The sequence below is a fragment of the Phasianus colchicus genome, chromosome 2 (assembly GCF_987193195.1).
Source record: "Phasianus colchicus chromosome 2, bPhaCol1.hap1.1, whole genome shotgun sequence".
Classification (NCBI taxonomy): domain Eukaryota; kingdom Metazoa; phylum Chordata; class Aves; order Galliformes; family Phasianidae; genus Phasianus; species Phasianus colchicus.
In genome coordinates this window covers 108921542-108939879 of record NC_143437.1, presented here as the reverse complement: position 1 = coordinate 108939879, position 18338 = coordinate 108921542, and the positions used below count along the sequence as shown (strand labels likewise).

Here is an 18338-nt window from a genome sequence, read left to right as displayed (position 1 = left end):
GAGCGTAACTGCAAGAAAACTGAATGTTTCTTTAAGGTATATTTCCTACTCAGCTTCAAAGATTCAAGTAATACTGAAACTTAACTATGTCTTCTTTGATGAATAATTCTGGAGTGCTTTCACCTAGGTGCAAGCAAAGCTGTTTTAATCAGAAAAAAAAATCTGTTTTTTTAAATGAATTATTGATGTTATAACAGTGCTAAGATTTGAGTTTACCAGGTGATGACCACAGACAAGTAGCAGAAATAACAGTTTATATAAAATAAAGTTCTGTTTAGAAAGCAACAAATTAAAAACCCTGATAATTAACAGAGCATTTAACTTCAATTCTTACCATCTGTTTTGCATAAGATGGGTCACTGTAATCTGCCATTCCCTCTTCTGGGTTGATGTTCAATTTATCACGCAGAGGAGTTCTACCAGGAGTTGTACCAGCCACAGGTTTAGGAGTCAGCCCTCCACGAGGAGTTAACCCTTCTTGTCCTTGGGAAGGTGTTCTGGAGGAATTACAAACACAATTTTGTTTTGTTTTTCCCCAGAGAACACAACCTTCCAATGTCTGAGCACCACAAAAAGTTACATGACACAATTAATCAATTCAATCTAGTTTTCTGTGTGTATGTCCACAAGACACTGAAAATTTAAGATACAATTAGAAAAAAAATAATAATTTGTTTAAACCTATCGAGGTGCCAAAGACCTGTTAAGCTGAAATCCATACACATCATTACATTAAGAGAAGTTTCAGGAACTACATCAACCCCCTACTGCAGCCACTGAGAAGAGATTATTCCTGTAGCTATACTGTTGTAATTAGGATTTAAATACTACCTCTCATTTCCCTGCCACCTGGGGCAAGCCATTCACTCTGAACTCCCATAGTGTAACAGCTGTCCCATCTTCAATGTAATGGATTACTCGGAAAGTGCTGCTTCCCTTTCACTGCTAATCCAAGGATAATTGCATCACATTAATTACTTTTAAGCACACAAGGTTAGGAAAAATGAATTATGTCTTAAATTCCATAGGCTTTACTTGCTTCTCCTCTAGATTACTCCAATAACCTGCTACATGAAAAATTACAGGATATACAGACATGGCCTTGGATAATCACAAGTTTTCTCTTGCCTACTTAGGATGAGGTTTCACGTGGTGATGTTAACAGTTTAAAAACAAAAATAAAATGCGATAAGGAGCCGTTAAAGAAGCAGAAAAAAATCATCTTCGTGTTTTCAAATGGTGATAGGAGGATTGTTGGAGTAGATGATCATCTACGTCCTTTCCAACCTCGTGATTCCCAATTCTATGAAATGAATGTTTCATATTATAAATATATATACTTTCTTGATTATGCTAGCAGAAAAAGCTTTATGCTAACTTTCCAGAAGAAACTATTTCTAGGTAAGTAGATTCTTTTCTTGTTGTCTCAGACCCATCCACAACAGAAGATTCAATGTTATAACATAATTCTTAGAACCAGGACCTGACAAAATAAAATCTAATGGAGGGCACAACCTCTCAAGGTATTGGATTTTTACACTAACACTGAACTTTTATCAACAAACCTAGTTGACACAAAGCTGTCATATTTACACAGGCAAACCGGAACTTCAGAAGCTGAAAAAACAAAACAAACCCCCATACCTCAGAAAATACAAATATTTTTAATATACAATGACCCAAATGAACATCCAGATCACCCCAGGACATTTCTATTCATTCTACACCTCACTGACTCCAATAGATCATTAGTGTAGATTCATTACAAGTACAGGGCTTTTGCATACAGCTCTTAACAAAACAAAACTGCTTTTGAAAAGTTGCCATAAAGGTCCCTTTTACTTCATTCTCTACTTCTACTGGCACGATACAAGTCAAAATAGAACTTAGATTGAAAAATTTGACAGACAAAATGTACCAAGCATATTATTTTTTAGCTCTATGGTATTTGGCTCTTGTGGGATATATATTTATTCAGGACCCACTCTCAGAGTTAAACCAACAAGCCCACACTATTTAGATTGGCAATATAAGGAATATTTAATTTTGGATTTATATGGCTTATAAAATATTTACCCCAGCTTTTCAAAAATTCCAAATGGATTTGGCTAAGGGACCTCCCACCTTCAGCTCAGAGCTAATACTTTGGAAAAGCTAGAATTCACATATGGAATGACCATGCCACCTTACTACTAATCCCCTGGTATTGCTCCAGTACAATTTATATTCTTGTAGAGTACAGAAGAACTCATCCTGGACCAAACCCTGGACTGAGTTTGGAGCTCCTGTCCACTGAGGAAAGGTTGAGGGAACTGGGCTTGTTTAGCTTGGAGGAGTTTCCGGGGCCCGCCAGTACTTGAAGGGAGAATATAAGAAGGGAAGTACAACTGTTTAGGTGGGTGGATATTGATAGGACAAGGGGGAATGGTTTTAAAGTGAGACAGGGGAGGTTTAGGTTGGATCTTAGGGGGGATTTTTTCAGCCAGGGGGTGGTGAGGCACTGGAACAGGTTGCCCAAGGAGGCTGTGGATGCCCCATCCCTGCAGGCATTCAAGGCCAGGCTGGATGTGGCTCTGGGCAGCCTGGGCTGCTGGTTGGCGACCTGCACACAGCAGGGGGTTGGAAGTGGATGAGCACTGTGCTCCTTTGCAACCCAGGCCATTCTAGGATTCTATGAGTTGCACACAGTAGAAATAGCGATGAAGATAATGTGGCTGAGTTTGCAAAAAACAGAAAACGAAAAAGTTGCTCAATATATGCTTGAAACAAAAGAGAGTTGAAATTTGTTTTGAAGTGCTGATCTGCTTCTTCACACAGACACCCACTTCCCTACCCCATCAGATATCTGCTTAGCCAAGCACCCACTGGAAGAAGAGTTTGCTTTACCTGAATGGTGTGGAAAGCACAGTATTTGGAGTCTGAACAACCTGCCTCTGCGGGGTTACCCCTGAGAAGTCACTTTCATGCAGGGGGGTGTTAAGACCTCCTTTCAACGGCGTATCCACATTCGTGAGAGCCATAAGATTCTGTGCTTCCTGTAAACCACACAACACATAGTATTAAGACTTTCAGGGTCACACTCTGCTATGTATGTTTAACAGATTCACTAGCAGTAAGAATAACTGAAGTTATTTGAATATCAAATCAAACTGTATAAAATGTTTAGCACTTCTATTACATCAGTATACTGGATATTAACAAACCATAACGTTCTGCAGAAAGGGATTTTAATCTGTATTTACATTTTGGTTTACTAGACTCCGTAAATTTAAAAGATTCCTCAATTATCTTAAAGATCCTAAAGATTCCACAAGAAATATCACACTGATACCATGAAAATTCACATCAATGAAGGCCGAAGGCCACCCAAACTGCACTTCTAAGACAAGATATTTTCCTCCCCCACTTCTAACTTTGCCTATCACCATAAAGAATTAAGGCAAACCAAAAATAAGCTGAGGTAATGAAACTACAGCATATAGCAGAAAATAGTTCACAGAATATTGCTAATCAATCTACTGAGTTTTGTAGTTGCATGATACTGCAACATAAGTCATGTCATAGTTGTTCATCTGAAGGTGAACGTGGTCACTCCTAAAAGCACTGGTTTTGGTTGGATATTAGGAGGAAGGAAGTTTTTCAGCCAGAGGGTGGTAAGGCACTAGAACAGGTTGCCCAAGGAGGCTGTGAATGCCCCATCCCTGCAGGCACTCAAGGCCAAGCTGGACGTGGCTCTGGGCAGCCTGGTCTGCTGGTTGGCGACCCTGTACACAGCAGGGGGTTGGAACTGGATGAGCACTGTGGGCCTTTTCAAACCAGGCCATTCTATGATTAATACTAAACATGGTAACAGCTGATCAGACAGGGGAAGATCTGCATCCATGCCTTTCATTGCATCCTGCAGAGTGTGTACCAGCTCAAACCCCAGTAGGACACATCTAAGGAATGCTTTGATGTTACTTTCCCTTTTATTCAGCTGATTGCAAAAGTGGAATCTGTGCATTTAAACTGTACCTGTAGGATCCTGTCTTGCGCTGCTGGAGTTTTGGGAGTCCTCAGGGCTATGCTGCTGTTGGTCACACTATACTCAGACAGTAGAGTGCTGGAGGCTGAGTTTGTAATTCCAGATTCCTCAGCAGTCTGGCGTGCAATCTCACTTGCCTGGCCTACTTTAACAACTTCTTCAAGTTCTATATCAGATATCTTTGAAAGGAAAATAACGAAACAAAGCATTATCTTTAGAAAAACAAAATTCACACTGCATGTCAGGAGCTATTCCCCATTTGTTTTAATAGCACCCTTACACTATTACTCCCTTCCCAGATACGCACTGCATTAGTGCCACATGCATGTTGAAACCAGTTAAGAAAAAGTGATGTTTCTAAAATACCACTGTCAGAAGGTACATCCCATCCCCCTGACGCAGAAGGCTCAAACACACAACACTGAAATGTATCTCCTTCAGACATTTTCCACCAAGTCTACTTTAAAAAATCAGTCCAAGAACAACTTGGTAAACCTAAACCTATTGCTTCTGGTCTACTTATGCCTTCCAGTAAAGAGAAAATCTCAAGGCATAATAAGATAAATATGACTACAATACTAACTTGACAGAACAGAAATTGTTGATTGGCTTTGGCCTTTTAAATGGTTTACTGAACAATGTACTGTATCCAGGTCTTTCCAATAAAAAAGGCAGGGAGCTGTTGGAGAGGGTCCAGAGAAGGGCTACAAAGATGATCAGAGGGCTGGAGCACCTCCCCTATGAAGACAGGGTGAGGGAGCTGGGCTTGTTCAGCCTGGAGAAAAGAAGACTGCGGGGTGACCTCATTGCAGCCTTCCAGTACCTACAGGGAGCCTACAAACAGGAGGGGAGTCAACTCTTCATAAGGGTAGATAATAGCAGGACAAGGGGAAATGGTTTTAAGTTAAAGGAGGGAAGATTGAGGTTGGATGTCAGGAGGAAGTTCTTTACTATGAGAATGGTGAGGTGGTGGAACAGGCTGCCCAGAAAGGCTGTGGTGCCCCATCCATCCCTGGAGGTGTTCAAGGCCAGGTTGGATAGGGCCCTGGGCAGCCTGGGCTGCTATGAAACGTGGAGGTTGGTGGCCCTGCCTGTGGTGGGGGGTTGGAGTTTCATGAGCCTTGAGGTCCCTTCCAACCCAGGCCATTCCATTATTCTATGATTCAATGCACTGTTTACCTGAGGTGCTGGAAGCACTAGCTTACTTCTTTTTTTTGTAAACTCTGACACCCCGCTGGTCTGCAGAATAGCTGAAGGCAAGTCTGATTCTTTCTTTCGTTTCATGTGTTGTTTGTCCTTTTTGCGCTCTCTTCCCTCCCTTTCGCTGTTATTACAGACAAAAGAATCATTTTAGAGCAGCTATAAAATAACACCAAAAACAACAAAGCTCTACTCTAACAAAATATGCTAAAATGAAGCACAAGTCAGGAGGAATTAAATGATTTATGTAGAAATGATTAGATATGGTCTACAGACCTTGCAGCAGAACCTCCAAGAAAGCAGCATAATGCTTCTACATTACAAAATTAGGCAGCAGGTGGTTGGTTGTTTCAGCCGTCATCACCAAAGCAAGACAAAATATCAGTGCAAGAACTGAGATAGCTATAAAATGGATTAGAACAGTCCCTGTTCCTCCAGCAGCAGCTGAAGGCAGAACATTTCCTGTGGGACATGGGAACTATGTTTCCTTTAGTGCTTAATGAATGTGGTATTTTTTTTCCAAAGAGCGATAGATGCAGGCTGTGAAAGTGTAATTCAGACCCACTGAACTAAGAACCATACAGAAAGGATTAATTACATCACAAGCTAAGAAGCCAAATTGTATGTAGTACTGAACCTATTCTCTCAGCACAAAGCCCTTGATAAAAGTGACAAGGAATGTAATTGAACAATTAGATATGTCATATGGCTTCAGCTGAAGATATGCATTTAATCACTCATTTGAGTGTTTTTGGGCTTGTGTTGGGAAGGCAGGGGAAGAAACGAAGTTTTCAAGGAAATTCTACTTAAGATTATTATGTCAAAATACTCAGATTATTTCAAAAATAATATTGCAACAAATAGAAGTTAGTCCTGTGAGCAGTAACGTTTGGACTTTGAGAAAGGACTCCAAATATTACGAGCCAAAATAAAAAGAGCTTTAACAGACTCAAGGATTTCCATTTAAAGAGCACAGATGCGTGTAAGAACTTGGATTTTCATGGCAAAAAGGTCAACCAGATATTTTAGAAAGGCAGAAGCAATCTGCACTATGTCTGTCCCATGGAAAATACAACACCTACCCATGCAGTATTTCAGACACTTCCTGAAACTAACACATTTAATTATTTATCATTATTATTATTATTGTTTATATTTTATTAATATTTATTATATTATTATATGACTTCTATTTATATGTTTATATATACACACGTGTTGATTACATCTGTATTCATATGCTTTTACAGATGAGTAGATAAATGCTGTTTAAGTACTTGCTTATACATTTATTTTTTATATTTTGTATCTGATAAATATATGCTTATATATACTAAATATCATCGTAGATATGAATTATTTTTAAATATAAAAAATACATATATACAAGCATATACATATATATATAGAAAAATAAACACACAAATATATACACACGTGGTTTTTGTTTAACTGTTTCCCAGCACACTGTTCCCTCCCAAAGCATAACACATACTTACGATCTTAATTCTCCATCCAGGTCCTGCTGACGTAGCTTTCTGAAATCTGCATCCAGAATCTGGTAGTTTTCCTCTGATGTATCATAAAAACCAGGTGCAGGCTTCTTTTCAAATGGGATTTCTGCATTGTAATCCACTCCCCTTTTCTTTTTTCTTTTTTTCTGTATCTCAATCCCAGCAGCTCGAAGTTCTCGTCTTTTCTGGAGGGCAGCAAGCCGTCTAAACAGACAGTAATACTGTGTGATTTGTAGTGCCCATCTATAGGTGGCTCCTGGATCCAAAGATCTGGGACTATTTAATCAATTGCTGCTGTGAAAGGGCTGCATATATTTAGACAACAGGTATTAACTTGTCATAGGTAACTATCAAAATGTCCAATTCTACAAAGACTTAAACCTGTGTCTGAATTTATACGTTCCATATGCTCCACAGTCCATGAAAGGAGTCTCAGTATCTAAAACTAAGCATATGCTTACCTAGCTTCTTCCAGCTGCTTCTCTCTTGCTTTTCTTTTAGCCTTTTTTCCCTGTGTATTAGCCAGACGAGCTCTAGCTTCAGACAGCATTTCAAGTTCATCTGCAATAGCACAGATAAATACAGCTATTAATTTTGCTCTTAAACACAGCAGTAATGAGAAAAAGTGACATTAAGATTAGCAATCTTTAAAAGCTGAATGAATCAATGTTGTCACATGATTTCTGATCACTGAACTTTACTTTTCCCCAAGCTGTTTCAATTTAATTTCTGAACAGTCAGATGAAAGAAAGTTTTCAAGTAAAAATGCCTACCGCTAAAAAGAAACTAATACAGAAAATCAAAATATATTTATAAAGATGCAAACTGAATGCACTACTGAAATGAAATAACTTCAATTGCAGCTAGATTCAGTAGCACTATGATGGTTAATTTGTTATGTTTACTTTCAGATCCAAGCACGCCATAATACTGAACCTCTGACTGTTCACCATTGGTGCATTCATGGAATTTTATCAATGTGCAATTTTTAGTTCCTAACACTGTAAAGTGTCAGGAAAAAAAAAAAAAGTTGAGTTGTGTTTTGTTTCAGTGGGGATGTAACTAGGATGTAAGGAAAAAGATGAATACACAGAGGGAATAATGTCCCCCAACAGAGCATTTGCTAAAGTAACAAAATGCCAGTCAAGGTGGCTAAAAGAAATTAGAATGTCAGAAACCTACAAAGGAAGAGAAAATGAAAAAAGTTTAACCAATTGGCCAGGCCCACAATTCACATAAAACCAAAAAGAAAGAGAAAAAATTGATTCCTCTGGAGGAATTAAAAATAAGACAAAAAAAAACCACTTCCAGAGTACAGAATTTCTGTAAAAAGGAAAAGCAAAGAAACCAGACAGCTGTCAAAAACAGTAAACAAATTCCTATCTTACCTTCATCCATATCAATAGGATCTGGCCTGGCTGGTTTGGTTTCTGGATTTGGATCAATTTCTCCAGGTTTAAGTTTCCGAGGATCATCAGCAGTTTCTTCCTCATTGTCTCTCTGAGCAGCTTTGTCCCTAAAAATACATTGCACGCATGTTACAATGAGCCCTGTACTCCTGCAGGTGCATAACCAGCCCTTTCTCAAACCTCCCCACAAATGGACCAAACCAGTAAGCTTGTATCATACATTACACTTATCATATAATTCATAACTGCAGAAAAGATTTATGAACATGGTAAATTTAGATAATATTAAATTAGATGAGAAAAAAAAACCAACATATTGTAATATAACGATGAAATATTATATAAAATATAACACTGACAAAACTGATGGCAGAGAATTCAATCATCAGAATTACAAAAGCTCACATGGGAAAACAATTTTTCCTTCTCTTCTCATGGTCCAAAGAAACCCTCTAGCAAACAGAAGTGATGGCTGCACATTCAGCCATTACAACAGCATGGGTTTTCTGCTGTTTGTTTTCCTTTTTTCTCTCACATACTCACTAATGCTTATCAGGATGACAAACAACACCCACGTAAACCTGAAACTGAAGCTCAAAAAGTGGGTCAGCCTTGACAATAGTCTATTCAAGCCTGTTCTCCTGAATTCCATGTGCTTCTTCCTTCATGTTAAGTACATCAACAATAAAGAAACGGTTCTTAGAGACTTGCTAGTGAAAGGACTCACTCTACTAGCAACCACCATTCTTTAATATAAATGGAGAAGAGAACGATGCATCAATACAACAGATTGTGCAGATTTTCCTGCTGTGCATCTCTAGTAAAACAATAACTCACAGCAGAAACTCATAGTGCTCCAAACACTGTGCAGCTGTTCTCCCAATAATTGGGGCAATGGTTCTCCACTGGGTTGGCATTAGCTTGGCCAGGTGCAACAGCTTCTCTTCTTCTTCTCGTGACCACTCTGTCTTTTTGATGCTTGGATCTAACCATTCATACCTGTTGAAAAGTGAAAAACCATTAAGTGGGACAGTCCCAAGTTATCTATCAGTTTGTCTTGAACTAATTCACTGCAGTGTTTCCTCAGATCATCATAATGAGATTCACTGAATCACAGAATGACCTGGGTTGAAAATCCTGCTATGTGCAGGGTGGCCAACCAGCAGCCCAGGCTGCCCAGAGCCACATCCAGCCTGGCCTTGAATGCCTGCAGGGATGGGGCATCCACAGCCTCCTTGGGCAACCTGTTCCAGTGCCTCACCACCCTCTGGCTGAAAGACTTCCTCCCCATATCCAACCTAAACCTCCCCTGTCTCACTTTAAAACCATTCCCCCTTGTCCTATCACTATCCACCCTCGAAAACAGCCGTTCCCCCTCCTGTTTATATGCCCCTTTTAAGTACTGTAAGGCCTACAATGAGGTCACTCCACAGCCTTCTCTTCTCCAAGCTTAACAAGCCCAGTTCCCTCAACCTTTCCTCATAGGAGAGATGCTCCAGCCCTTTGATTATCACAGTGGCCCTCTTCTGGACCCGCTCCAGAATTCCACATCTTTCTTGTGCTATTACTTTCAATCAATAGGAACATGTATTATTCATAATAAAAGTAATCAAACAATCTCCAAACTATTGTTTCTCTTTGCAGACATAAATTCATCTGCAGTTACTTCTAAATTGCCACTAATTATGAATCCAATTTTCCCAGTTGTGGAGTTCCTCACTTACCATCTGGCTTTGCACTGCTTTGCTGATTTCCGATGCAGTAAGGAAGCAATACGAGACCACTGGTTTTTGCCATATTTCATCACAGCTGCTTTCAGGATTTCATCCTTAGAACAAAAAGAATGTATGTTGTTATGAAGAATGACAACTGGCAAAATGGCAAATATGAGCTCAAGAAGACAATGCAACAGGTTTCACATAATGGGCTGCTCAATTGGAACAGCACAGCACCACTCCTTCTTCTACACATTTTACTTTCCAGACCATGAGGATTTGCATTCCACTAGACCACTAAAATCAGTAACAAGACAAGGTATGAAAAAGATGAGGGATGGTTACCGCGATCTACTTTGCAAGTCTTCTGGAATGATTTGTTTCAGTGCTCTCTTATGCAGTTTTTAAAGGCTCTGTACATCTTCCTTGAATAACAGAGGTAAAGAGGTAGAGAGGTGTTTGGCAGGAAGAGGTAGAGAGGTGTTTGGCAGTTTGGTAATGATAAAATAAAAATACATGCCTCTGGGTGGCTTCTTTAAATAATACCATAACATTACCTTTTTTGGCATGGGTTAATTTAATATAGTGTTACATACATATCACAAAAGCAATGAACTTTGTCTACTTTGAAACATATCACCTCAGTGTTTAGAATGTTACATGCTGAAGAGCAGATCCCAAAGTCCACAGAGTTACAGGGGAAAAAAACAGAATAGGAGCCTGGCTGCACACATGCAACGAAATGTGCACTGAGATCTGATCAAAAGCTACATATCTTATTAACTGTCTTTCAATACACCCATCAGTCCCTCTCTCCTTTTCCCTCAAATAAGCAGGTTCACAATTTCTGATAACCTCATGGGTCAGAAAGTGATACTTCAAATGCACCAGAGCTATTTGCACAGCCTTCTACATCACAGATGTTCCTCTTCTAAATCCTAATAAGCACTTGTAGTTGTGCTCAGAATCTGTTCAGCTGCACGGTGCAGATGCTACTCATCAGGGACAGATCCTCTGTCTAGCACAAACAGCTCTCAGAGCACAGAAGCACACAGCAGCTTTAAATCCAGACGATGATGAGCTCTGGTTTGAGCTCCTGCAGGAAACAATTCATATTATTTCTATTTAAAGAAGAGCATTACAAAACATCTCTAAATCCTTCCTTGGTTTCTGAATTTTCCCTTGCATTATATGACAATGCAAAAGCCATACTGTTTACAATAGTGATGGGTGTTTTTGCAAATAACCAGCCATCTTCCCAAGGACTTGACACCACCCTGTTCCACTCTGAGCATTTTTAATGCTGCAAATATAACCATAATGTTAATTAAATACCACTAAAAATGCTATTTCATCTCTGGAGTGAAACAAAGATCTATTTGACCTACTGCTGTTTCTTTTAACAATTCTAGATGACCACAAAAAGAGAGTAATCATCCTCTGCTGACCTCCAATTTAGAAACAATTAACAAGCTGCCATACACCTCAAGTGCTTAAAAGCACATAAAGTACATAATATATTTATCTTCCACTCATTCTTCTCATTGCTTTCTGGAACCACGTACACGTTTGATGTTTGCAGAATACTGTTGCAGAATTCTGAATTTTACAGTGTCAAGTATCTCCTTTTCCTGTGAACATCTAATAACAAATTTTCACATCCTTGAAATGTGTTACTGCTCTTTCTCACAACCATCCGCAGTTCTGAAAGCATATGATGGCAAAAATGAGAGCAAGGGAGTTGTGTTTTGTTGTTGGTGTTTTTTTTTTTCCTGAAAAACATACATTCCTATGGATAAAACACTCCGGGCTGCAGATGATGAGCTCACAGCCATCTTCATTATTTACAGAATCATAACATGATTAAAGTTGGAAAAGATCTCGAAGATCATGAGGAATTTTTTCAGCCAGAGGGTGGTGAGGCACTGGAACAGTTTGTCCAAGGAGGCTGTGGATGCCCCATCCCTGCAGGCATTTAAGGCCAGGCTGGATGTGGCTCTGGGCAGCCTGGTCTGCAGGCTGGTGACCCTGCACATAGCAGGGGGTTGAAACTGGATGAGCATTGTGCTCCTTTGCAAGCGAGGCCATTCTATGAGTCTGTGATCATCTAGTTCAACAGTCAACCCACCTCCACCATACCCGCTAACTACATCCCTCAGTGCCACATAGAATTATATCACATATCATATCACATCTATACATTTCTTGAAAATTTCCACAGAAAGTAACCCTATCACCTCCTGGGCAGCTTGTTCCAATGCCTCACCACTCTTTCAGAGAAGAAATTTTTCTTACTATCAAGCCTGAACTTCTCCTGGCACTACTTAGGGCCACTACCCCTGCTCCTCTCACTGTCACTTGGAAGAAGAGGCCAGGCCTCACCTTGCTACACAGCCTTTCAAACAGCTGTAGAGCGTGACAAGGTCACAGAATCCTAGAATGGCCTGGGTTGCAAAGGAGCACAATGCTCATCCAATTCCAACCCCCTGCTATGTGCAGGGTCGCCAACCAGCAGACCAGGCTGCCCACCGCCACATCCAGCCTGGCTTTTGAATGTCTCCCCTGAGCCCTCATTTACACACCAGTAAGGGCTTTCAGGTCACATTCCCACCTCCTCCAACCACCTCCAGGGAGCATCAACTCTGCCTATGCACTTTTAGGCCCGCTCCAGCCTGAGATAAGGACATCTGCGGATGCAATGCAACCCATACACGTCCCCCAGCTACTGCTGAGAAGAAGGGTCTAGAGCACAAGGAACGTGAGGAGTGGCTGAGGCAACCGGGTCTGTTCCATAGCAGAGAAGGAGCTGAGGGGAGGCCTCACGGCGGCTGCAGCTCCTCACAGGGAGCGGAGGGGCAGCGCTGGGCTCTGCTGACAGCGAAAGAGCCGAGCCAGGTGTGTTAACATCAGGCTGTGCCCCGCTCTGTCTACTGCGCATGCGCACCACCGCCCCCCGCCCACGCCTGCGCACTGCCGCCAAGCTGCCACCCCCTCCTTCCTCCCCCCCCCCCCCCCACACACACAAACCGCCGTGGCCCCAACCGAGCGAACCGAGTCCTACCTCGGTGTTCCGCCACACACCGCCTTTGATCATAATCCGCGGCATCTTGGCGGCGAAGGGGATCGATTTTCTGCGGAGAAAAAGCGGCGATGCGAAAGGAAAGCCGCTCGCCGCGGCGGGGCCGGCCCACCCTCGCGCAAGCGCCGCTTGCACTGTGCGCAGGCGCAGAGCCGTGAAGGCGCGAGGGGGAGGGAGAGCGGTGCGTGCGCATGCGCGGTGAGCGATAGAGCAGGTCGGGCGCCCTGCCCATGCACGATGGAGCGGAGGTTGGGCGCCCTGCGCATGCGCCGCAGCCTCCTGAGGTGAGGTGCCTGAGGAGGCGGGTTGAGCGCCGGCGGATCATCGTCCCATCAACTATTTATCCTATTTATGCGTGTCTTCAGTGCTGACTGCTGGCTCCTTGGGCTCAAACATGCTGATGTAGCACCCTAGCTTCCTGGGAAATCACAGCCCGAGATTGGGCAGTATTCAGATCAAACTCCTGCTTGTTCCAGTCTATGATTGCCCATCGCATCACACAATTGCGTTCGCAACAAAATAATAAATGCTTTGATTACAGAATTAATCGTGTGATTTAAGACAGGCTCTGCTTTCTGTTAAAACGCTGCAACCATGAGAATACAGCCATTTCAGCTGTTCCCCCTAAAACAAACGCACGCACAAAACAAAGCAGATGTTTTTATTTTAAAAACGCCCCCAAACGTCTCTGAGGTGGAAGATACAGAATCATTTCTGCCCCAAGACTTACAACAGATGTTACTTATTAGCAGCAACCACCTACAATAATGATGTCTGACAACCTTAAGTTCCACCTGCAAATATCTTCTTGCCCCCATCTGCAACTGAACAAAACTGCTCTTCACAAACTCTTTAAAAAATTTGGATCCTTCGTGTATGTACAACATACTTATAAAATGTTACTTTCCTCCAGATTTAGCTTTCCTAGCCTTACATATATGTGGGCTTCCAATTCTCTTCAATGCTTCTGTTTGTCCTTCACATCTGTTCTTGCGATGCTTTCTTCACCTGAGCAGAACCAAGGTAAAAAAAAACTCCAAATCTGTACAACAGTGTTCCTGCTTCCCAGGAACACCTCCATTTATCCCTATTAGGATATTGTTTCTCACAACTGTGTCAGCTGGTTGGCTCAGTCATTTTAAGCTCTTCATTGTTCTCTCACTTCCAAAGTGTGCCCCCAGCTTATAGTCAGAACACCAATCCATGCGCTTCCATCCACCCCTGGAAAATTGTTTTCCTGCACTACCAGAAAGTCACTGCAAAAGATCATCTGTGCTTATAAAGAAAATCTTAAGTTTGAGAGCAATAATAAAAGCAATGGCAATTTCATGTTTAAATTCTCTAAATTAAGCTACAGGCTTATTCTGCTGTTTCATGGGATGGACTTTACCATTAGGAAAAATGACCACCACTCCTTTGCAGTTATCTTTTCTCACACAAAAGGGTAATAGTGCTTTCATAAATACCACTGAACATACATTCACTGCTGTCCAGATTTTCAAGCACAACATCACTGTAAAACATGCAAAAATTTGTCTCAACTTTGATATGAAGTTGAAGTTTGAATCTTTACCATGCGATACAACTGCAGTTTGCCACAAGTGGTCCCTTAGATGTATTCTAGATGCACAGCAACCTTTTTAACGATCTAAGTTTGACTGTTCAAAGACCAGACCAGACAATCTTACAGGTCTTATCAACTTTAAGGATTCTATGATACTGTTTTCAATTTAAATTGTCAGCAAATACTTATATCAGCAGAAAGGATCTTCAAACAGAATGACATAATGTATTTTAAGAAGCATAGAGTACAGTAATTACTAGCCTGAGAAAAGACAAGGCATTTCACACTAGAGTAACATTAGACATCTCCACGAAGTTTGTGAAGATTAACTTAAGGATTTTCAGTACCATAAAATATTTCATTAAGGGAAACATTACTATTCCTGTGAAACTACTCAAAGAATTATCAGGAGCAACTACAGACATAATGAACTACCTAAAAAACATTTTACATTTATACATATACAGAAAATACTTTCGCAGCATACTTAACCAATGATGACATTACTATTTTGTGAGATACAAACTTGTTCTCTTGTTAAGTATTACAGGAGAACCTGGCAGCAAGGAACACAACTTAGAGCAGATAGGAGTAAGCTTCAAATCATACTAACAATTCTTAACTGAAAAATGATTACCATACGATATAGTGTGAAATTTCATCCCTCCTTTTAAACATTCCTGCAGTTAGACTTGTTTTTAAACATGACAGTAAGTGGCATAAAACTGTTTATGCTGATGAACACAGGCCAATTCATAATTCTGACCTTACAGAATAGCTTTTCAGCTATGCAGGTATGAAGAGGTGCTTCCCACATCTTGAGCTCAGCCTTCAGTAGAAATAAGTTCACAGCAGAACCTGGAGCAAAGCAGAATTCTGAATTGCACTCTTGACCACAACACTGGCTTTGTCCACTAACAGCCACATTTCTAGGTACAGCAAGGAAATGTACAGAAATAAATAAACCTGGGACATGCAAAGCTCTCTAGAACTGAGCATTAGCTTGCAAATCCCAAGCTTACATTCTAAAAGTTATATTGCTACTTATGATTTTCTAAAAGCTTCTTAGTGGACATCACATTACACTTGCTGCACTTTTGTTTTTTTTCTTTTTATGCGTTTTTACATGCTTTTGGAAAGCACGTTTATCTACTGCAGAAAAATCACACTTTCTGCAGTGAAACTTTACATGAGTCAGCAAGTGGCGCTTCAGGTGGCTGGACGTGCGGAAAGCAACACCACACTGCCCACACTTGAATGGCTTCTCCCCTGTGTGAATCCTCAGGTGCTGCTTGAAGTTTCCATTGTGAACTGTGATATAGCCACACTCTTCACATGTGTATGTTTTGACAGGTAGTGGCTTTTGTTCACAAAGAGAGCCAGTAGTTGAGCTTTCGTTCACAGCATGTGAAGCCAGATGCTGTTTTAAGGACAGCCATTTGTTTGTTGAATAGTCACACTTCCTGCACTTGAGATGCTCCGTATTGCAATGCAGGACTTGGTGCCGTTTCAAGTGACTGGAGGTACGAAACTCCTTTTGGCAAACACTGCAGCTGTAAGGTTTCTCACCTGTGTGAGTCCTTACGTGTAGTCTGAGGTTGCTTAAAATGTAAGTAGAGTACTCACACTCTGCACACTGATAGAATCGCGGCTCACTCTGTGCTAGCAAATCATCTTTGTCCCTCTTGGTATCTGTCTGTTCTCCATACATTTCTGAAGCAAGCATTGAACAGACTCCACTGAAACCCTGTGAGGAGCCAAAATCCCTTTCTGGACACGTGCCTAACTGCATTTCATGATGCAATCCAAGATTCTCCAGGTGGCTATCTGCATAGAAGTAATGGCTGAATTCATATTGATCATTTGCATGAAGCAGCCTGTGTCTCTGCAAACGGTTTGAAGTTTTAAAAGTCTTATTGCATTCCTGACACACAAACTGTCCCTTATCAGTATGTATTTTAAGGTGCTGCTTAAAGTTGCTATGAACAGCGGTAGCATAATCACAGTGTTTACACTTGTACAGTTTGAACACAGACAAACTGGAAGGCCACACGTCCCTGGACTTATAATATGCAGCATTGTTTTTAGTGTCTTCAATTTGCGAATGAGAGGTTTCGGGACTGAAGAAAGGGTCTTCTTTGTAAACTACAGTGTTCTCTCTGTATGAATCCTGAACTTCTGATGTACTCCCAAAAATAGGTGAAATGTTCTTCAAGTGGCTGTTTTTGGTAAATGCCCTTCCAGAGCACATTTTCTTACTGTCCTGCACATCACCTGCCTGCACAAAGTCTATTTCTGAAGCTAGAGTTTTACACACTCCCCCAGTGAGACTATCATCTTCATTAGAAAGAGGTACAGGAACACAGCCCTTGGAATCACTTTCAATTTTGCATCCTTTGCTTTTAAGATATTCATTGCTCTGATTCACATAGCCATTAGCACTCACCTTGAGCTGTTCATGGCATTTCTTATGAAAATTGAGATGACCTCTAGTGTAAAAAAGTACGTTACATTCATCACATGTGTAATTCTTTGAAGGTCTCCGAGTTTTCTTTCTTCCACTTCCAAAGTTGACTTTGCATGTTTCTTCACTAACGTGTAATCTTCTGTGCCTCTTTAATCCACGGATGCTTGTAAATGCTGATTGGCAGAACTCACAGGAATATGGTTTCGGCCCCGTGTGCATGTAGCTATGCCTAACCATGCTGGCAAAATACAGTGAAAAAAAGGTGCAGAACTTGCACTTGTACAGCTTATACCCAGCATGCCAATACATGTGATTTAACATATAAGATAAAGTAGGGCAAGAGTAATCACACTGAGGACACTGGTAAGGTGGTCTCTCTTTATGTGCCTTCATGTGATGAATAAAAATCCTAGGGTTTGATGAATCAAAAAAGCAAAGTTTGCAGGAAAAAATAACTGGAACACCCAGAGATGTAAAATCCCTTTCAATTTTGATGAAGTATTTCTCATATTTACTTTCTTTTTTCTTTCTTTCCGACTTTCTTTCTTCAGTTCTTTGCCTAACTCTTCTAGCACTCATTTTATTTTTTCTTTCCTTTTGCAACTTATTCATCTTATGAAGCTTAAGGTGGTTCTTCAGGTTGACAGAAAAGAAGAAGGTTTTTTTACAAAAGCTGCATTTATGTATTTTTTTATTTTTATGAGCCGAATAAATGTGTCTCTTCAGAAGCGCAGAGCTTTTATATGCAGAACTACAAAATTTGCAATTGAAATTGATTTTATCATGCTTATTTGCAGAACAACATGCTTTTGGAAGAGGTTTGATGCTCATGCTATTACTTAGCCATGCTAAATCTTCTTGCTGGCCTTGAATTTCATTTGGGCTTTCATGAGGAGAAATGATACGTCGCTGCCGACATCTTTTCTTAAAAACAGGTGTTAATGACTTATAAATATGCTCTTCAGGAGTAGCTGATTCTGAAGAAATAGAAGCATTTATCTCCAGTTTCCCTACATCTTTTTGCAATTCTTCTGAAGTACAACATCTATGAATAAATTGATCGAAATCCAGTTCTGGTTCTTCTTTCAAACCACGCTGCAAATCAGAACTCAGAGTTTCATCTTCAGATTTGCTTCCCTTATTTGTTTTGCTGTTAGCTTCATTATCTCCATTCTTCAAAGAATCGGCATCTACGGAGATAAAAGAAGAAAAAAGTTTTTTTTTTTGCATGACATTTCCTAGAACAACCAAAGTTCATAATTAATTGGTAGTAATAATGTAAAATAGCCTAATATGCACTTCCTTGCTCTTTGTTCCCCTATGAAAATGTTGTCTAATCTCCACTTCTTTCCTAACGTCTCTCTCC

At 40.6% G+C, this 18338-nt stretch overlaps 2 protein-coding genes across 3 annotated transcripts in view; both read right to left on the bottom strand.

The window, feature by feature from the left end:
- The window catches only part of CDC5L (cell division cycle 5 like), a 35455-nt gene extending 22359 nt beyond the window's left edge, over positions 1–13096 (bottom strand). Inside the window, exons 1-10 of one of the 2 annotated variants that reach the window (XM_090136631.1) lie at positions 12924–13096; positions 9872–9975; positions 8985–9146; positions 8127–8254; positions 7200–7299; positions 6724–6942; positions 5204–5348; positions 4015–4203; positions 2887–3035; positions 335–497 (exon numbers count right to left, since the gene is read on the bottom strand). In XM_090136631.1, coding sequence (XP_089992757.1) covers positions 335–497; positions 2887–3035; positions 4015–4203; positions 5204–5348; positions 6724–6942; positions 7200–7299; positions 8127–8254; positions 8985–9146; positions 9872–9975; positions 12924–12968 — 1404 coding nt within the window. In that variant the 5' untranslated portion in view covers positions 12969–13096. The remainder of the gene's footprint in view (positions 1–334; positions 498–2886; positions 3036–4014; positions 4204–5203; positions 5349–6723; positions 6943–7199; positions 7300–8126; positions 8255–8984; positions 9147–9871; positions 9976–12923) is intronic. The other variant, XM_031604945.2, reaches the window with a different exon arrangement.
- An 81-nt stretch (positions 13097–13177) lies between these two features.
- Positions 13178–18338, bottom strand: part of LOC116236345 (uncharacterized) — a 6864-nt gene continuing 1703 nt past the window's right edge. The window contains exon 3 of the mRNA XM_031604946.2: positions 13178–18162. Within this exon, the coding sequence (XP_031460806.2) occupies positions 15581–18162 (2582 nt within the window). The 3' untranslated portion in view covers positions 13178–15580. The remainder of the gene's footprint in view (positions 18163–18338) is intronic.